The following is a 5,681-nucleotide window of genomic DNA, read 5'->3' as shown; positions in this document are numbered from 1 at the left end:
CACACAGACACACAGACAGATACACAGACACACAAAGACATATAAACACACACACAGACATAGACAATCAGACACGTAGACACACTGATACATACAGATACATACACAGGCACACATGAACACACAGACACACACAGACACACAGGTACACACACAGAGCCACACACACACATGCACAGACACAAACCCATACACACACACACACACAGATACACGCAGACACATAGACACAGAGACACATACACACACACAGATACACAAAGTCACCCACAGACACACGCAGACATAGTCACAGAGACACACTCAGACACACACACAGATACACATGCAGATGCACACAAAGACACACAAACATGTAAAGACACAGATGCACACATACAGAGACACACATACAGACACACAAACACGCACACACAGATGCACACACAGACATACGCGTATTTTATACAGACACACAAACACGCACACACAGATGCACACACAGACATACGCGTATTTTATACAGACACACAAACACGCACACACAGATGCACACACAGACATACGCGTATTTTATTTGCAGCTGAAGAGAGGCGCGGGCTCCTGTTTGTGCAGGACACGTGCCCAGGTCCTCACCAGCAGCTCAGGCAGAGCCTGGAACCAGAGACACCGCCCAGCACCATCCTCACACATCCTCTGCCCACCTGCCCTCTACTTTGCCTCAGGGGAGGCAGGAGGTGCCCCTGGGGCCTGCTCCAGACAATTTTCACACCGCAGGTGAGAGGGGTGGGCTGGAAGGAACCCCGGAAGCAGGTGGGGGCCCCCGGAGGCCGCCGGCCCACAAACACCAGGCACACATGGGACTCAGCAGTCCTTTATTTAGATCAATGCGGGGCTGAGGGACCCTCAGGGCAGGCCCGAGCTGGGGAACCCCATTCCACTGCAGGGCAAAGGGGGACCAGGCCCAAGGAGGCCACCTTCTGCCCAAGGTCTGGAGGCAGAGAGGGGCTCGCAGGCGGCCGAGGGCGCCGCATCCAGGCCCTGGAGCGCAAAGCCTTCCTCCCGGGGGAGGCAGTTTCCCATCCACCGACCAGGTTTCCCCGGAGAGTCCCAGCACAAAAGCAGCAGCGGGCGGCGGCCCTGAAGGCTCAGAGCGCAGCTGGGGGCACACAGCGGGGAGCCTCACTCCTGGGCGAGCATCCTCGCGAACTCCTCGTAGTTCACCCGCCCGTCCTGGTCCACGTCGGCCTCGCGGATCATGGCATCCAGCTCCTCCTGCGGCAGCGGCTGCCCCAGCCCCGCCATGGCCTGCTTGAGCTCGTCCACGGTGATGTGGCCATCGCCGTCCTGGTCGAAGGCGCGGAAGGCGACCCGCAGGTCCTCCAGGCCGGCCCTGGCCTTCTTCGCCGCCGCCATGAACTCCTCGAAGCTGATTTCGCCGTCGCCGTCGCTATCAAACTGGGAGATGAGTTTCTTCAGCTCGGCCTCCGAGAAATTCCTGCCCATGGCCTTCAGCGCCGCGCCCAGCTCCTGGGCATTGATGGTGCCGTTTCCATCCGTGTCAACCGCGGAGAAGGCCTGTTTGTACTGGGCCTCCTCCTCAGGAGTCAGCTCACCGGCCATGCCTGCGTCCCCTGCACCTGGCGGAGCCTCGGAGTTGCTGCCCAGCGGCCCTCAACCTGCTGCTCTCAGAGCTCCTGGTCCAGAGTGCAGGCAGCCACAGGGATCCGGGCAGCGTCTGTCCCAGGCAGCTCTGACTTGGCATGGGAACCCCCCTCCTTTTCTGCAATGGGAACAAAGGGAGGAGGAAGGCTCCCCACCCTCCAAACGCCCTGGGGTGAGAGCCTCCTCCCAGGGAGGGACAGATCCCGCTGCAGACAGGAAATGCAGGAATGGGAGTGGGAGGGCTGTCGGGCTCCAGGTGGGAACTGCCATGGGGTCGGGGTATCGGGGCATGGGATGGCTAGCCTGCCAACCCCTCCTGGCCTTGATAGCAACCACCTCCCTCCAGGAACATTCTGCCCAGGGCATAGTTTCCCCTGCAGCTGATTCTCGGAGATCCTGACCAAGCCAAGGGGTTCAAGACAGCTTCTCCAATTTCACAAAGACAGAGACTGGAAAGGGAGGTGGCTTGAAGAGGCTCCCTCAGGGGCACAGCGGGCCCCAGTGTTTGCTGTTTCCGTACTCCTCTCTCCAGCGCCACTGCCTAGCTCTTGCCTGGAGGCTGGGGCTTGTGGAAGGGAAGTGGGTGATAGCGTTGATTCTGCCAGGGCACAACTGCGGGCATCATGAGATTCCCAGTCCATGGTCTAGAGACAGAGGATGGGGCTCACTGCCTTTAACTTCAAGGAAGCAAAGGGCCAGGGCTGCCTTCAGAGCCATAGCTGTTGCTGAGATGTTGTTTATCAAGTGAACATGTGATGTGCGGTTTCAGAGGAGAGGGAAAGACTTTTTGTCTTCCCAGAATACTCCCTTCTAGCTCAGGGATTCCTACAATTCAGTTCCATCACCAAGTCCACGGTTCCCTGTGCAGACACCCTGGGAGCTGAGTGGCAGGCGTTCCATCCACAGGGTGTCAAACAGCTACAGGTGGAGTTTTGCTGCAGCGAGACACGGGGGGCCTCAGTGCCCAGCATACCCCAAAGGTGCAGGCAGAGGGGCAGGAGGATGCAGAACAGGTGGCTGCCATCAAACCTGGCCTTCCTTGTGGTTTTACTAAGCATCAGCCCTAAGCACAAAAACCCATCTGGGAACCTCCTGGGGCCCTCGGTCTGCTCTGTTCTCTGGAAGGAAACCCCCAGGACCACTTGCCTTGAGAAACTTTTAGAGCAACAGCTAAGCCTTTGGGGGACCATCCCCAAGTCCTTCCACTGACGTGACCTACAGTTGTGAGGGGACATTTGCCTTGGAGTCCCCAAGATGCCTTTCTCAAGCAAGTCCCCTCTGATCTCCACAGATTCCCATTCTTCTCCCCAACCCCTGCCTGTACATAAGGAACAAACTCCTTTATTCCCCTGAGAAAGTTTATACATTCCACCTCCCTCCTGTTCAACCCATCAAATAGAGCAAGTACCCGCTCCTTCACTAAAGTGCAGCCAGACAAACACCTCCCAGCCCCTTGGTGCTGCACACATTCCCCGAGGGAAGCCGGAGGCTGGGGTGCCCAACCACTCACTCCATGACCCACAGCTGGGTCCCCCAGGGCCACACAAGGGACAAACCAGGCAGAGCAGTGGGAGGAGGGAAGACGCTCCAGCCAGCCCTGGTGTGGCAGCTGCTCCCTGAGCTGTGCACAAGGGGCCAGAGGGAGGTAAGAAGGGCTTGGAAGAACCACAGCAGAGAGAGAGGCTGAGGTTTGCAGAGAGGGAGCTCCGGGGACCAGGTGAAAAAGGGAAGGTCATGGTCAGCAGAGAGAAGCAAGCAAGGGGGTCACCCCACCGGAGTTCAGGGGCATCTGCAGAGAGGAGTGTCCCAGTTGTCTAACTCATTTTATAAGGCTATCTTGAAGATTTTCTAGCTCACTTCAGTGGTGGAATAATACAGAGGCCTCAATAAATATTGAGCAACAAATTTCTCAATGAAATTGATAACCGGTTTGGGATGGAGAACGTGGGTCCAGCCGGGAGAACAGAGAAGCATCCTGCCTCGTGAGGGGCCCAGGGAGGGCGGGACTCTTAATAGCTGGATTCAGCCCAGCTCCTTGTTTTATTTCCTTAAAGAATACCTGAAGATTTAAATCTATATTTGAAATTTCCTTTCCTTCTCATCTTGTTGTTGGGACCTGTGATTAAAATCCAAATGCTTAATAATTATTTCGTGTCATTTTCCACGGGTATTAAATACGACTTTGCAAACAACGTTAGGAGCCTTGAGCTCCCGGTTCCAGTTTTGTCAGTGATGTGGAAACGTGTGTCTCAATATCTGCATCTATAAACTAGGATGATGCACCCACCGTATCTGATTGGAGCATGTAGGATCAGAGTATTAAGTACAGAGCCAGCGGCAGGTGTTATTATTCTATGATAAATAAACCTCATGGTCAATAACAAGCTGGTTCATGTTTGATGTCAACCAACACTGGGGAAAAGCATCTACTTGAAGGGAAATCTCACGATTTTGTGATTATACCTCTTTTGACTGAACTGAAAAATTAAATGCATCTGCCTCGAGGTTTAGTTAAGTCCAACATGCCAAGGCTCAGAGCGTTAGCTGACTTTCCAATGTCAGCTCCAAACAGAGGCAGTTCCATGCAGAGCAGAAGCACCTGTTTAGAAAAAGCCTCAGGCTGTCTCATCACGAGACAGGGCGATGGTCACTCTTCTCGCGATGTCCATTTTCTGGATGGGGAGAGGCAGTGTCCCATAGGGAAAGTCCTCTGGCTTCCCACTGGGTGTTTCCCCATCCGGGGTCGCTTCCTCCCTAACACATTCTCTTTTCAGGGCATGTACAAGCACTGAGATCGTTTTTTTCATCCTCCCCTCAGCCTCCCGCCACAGTATGCGAGCCATCAGCTGCCTTGGCTCAGACTCTGTGGGTGAAGTTTCCACTCCCCTCCTCCGGGGTCAGCACCAGGGACACCAAGGACAGCCATGCACGAGTGACCCGCACCACAGATGGCCTGGCACAGCCCAAACGGGGGCTCCCAAAGAGGGACGAGATGGCATTTGTTGTCAAACCTAGGCAAGCTTGGTCAAGCCCCTCTGCCTTGGCTGGTTTAGCACAGCAGCTGGGTGCAGAGCCTGGCTTTGAGGAGGGAGAAATGCCTTCTTTCTAGCTAAGACATTCCCAGGCGATGCCTTCTGTGTGTATCCCTGTGTGATGCAGGGGCCAAGGGCATCATCCATCCTCCACCCCATGAGGCGCCTGAAGCTGGGGTGCCCAGCCACTGGCTCCATGTCCCACAGCTGAGCTCCCCCGACCGAGGGGCCATGTGAGAAGCAATCCCAGCAGAGCAGGGAGAGGAAGGAAGATGCCCCAGCCAGCCCTGATGTAGTGGCTGCCCCTGGAGCTGTGTGTGAGGGGCCTAAGGGAGGTGCAGAAGGCTGGGAAGAACTGCAGCAGAGGAACAGGCTGAGGTTTGCAGAGAAGGAGCCGGGGACCAGGTGAGAAAGAGAAGGTCGTGATCGGCACAGAAGAAGGAAGTGAGGGGGTCTGTGCCTTTGTGATTGAGTGCTGGAGGTGGGCTCTCCTCCCCTCCCACGCCTCTCAGCTGAGCCCCTCATGGAGACGCCAACTGTCCCTGCCGCCTTGGAGCAGAAAGGAAGTCTCCTTCGTTGAGGACTGAAGACATCTGCAGCTTGCAATAGGAAGGATGAAAACCTCTCCAAGGTGGCTGGACAAGTCCCCAGAGGCAGGAAGGAGAGAGTTATCATCAGTCATGGGACTGCCTTGTGCCTTCGCTGTGTGCACACGTGTTTTTGTGTGTATGTATATGTGTATTTGTGTGTGCATGTGTGTGTAGGTGTGGGTTTGTGTGTACGTGCGAGCGCAAGTTTGCATGTGTGTGCAAGTGTGCATGCGTGTGTGTGTGTGTTGGGAGGAGATATGCAGGGTGTAGAGTGGCTGTTCTTCTGTTCAGACGAAGCCAACTCTAACTTTCACACCAGACTGACCCCAGGAACAAAAACACACTCTGGCACTTCCACTACACTTTGGCTCCTCAGAGTGGAGAAACCAGTCAAACAGGCCTTGGAACCTCAGCC

General features: G+C 55.3%; 1 protein-coding gene across 1 annotated transcript; it reads right to left on the bottom strand.

The window, feature by feature from the left end:
* Positions 1 to 906: 906 nt before the first annotated feature.
* On the bottom strand, positions 907 to 1,728 carry CALML5 (calmodulin-like 5). Its single transcript, XM_011957074.1, has one exon. The coding sequence runs from the start codon at positions 1,600 to 1,602 to the stop codon at positions 1,162 to 1,164; it is 441 nt and encodes a 146-aa protein (XP_011812464.1). The 5' UTR covers positions 1,603 to 1,728; the 3' UTR covers positions 907 to 1,161.
* Between the last annotated feature and the right edge of the window lie 3,953 nt (positions 1,729 to 5,681).

The sequence above is a fragment of the Colobus angolensis genome, unplaced genomic scaffold (genome assembly GCF_000951035.1).
Source record: "Colobus angolensis palliatus isolate OR3802 unplaced genomic scaffold, Cang.pa_1.0 Scaffold432, whole genome shotgun sequence".
Lineage (NCBI taxonomy): Eukaryota > Metazoa > Chordata > Mammalia > Primates > Cercopithecidae > Colobus > Colobus angolensis.
The sequence above is the reverse complement of the archived record's forward strand: the minus strand, read 5'-3'. Positions and strand labels throughout refer to the sequence as shown.

Excerpts from the sequence above, each read along its gene's own strand:
- CALML5 (XM_011957074.1), bottom strand. The coding sequence starts at position 1,602 with ATGGCCGGTGAGCTGACTCCTGAGGAGGAGGCCCAGTACAAACAGGCC.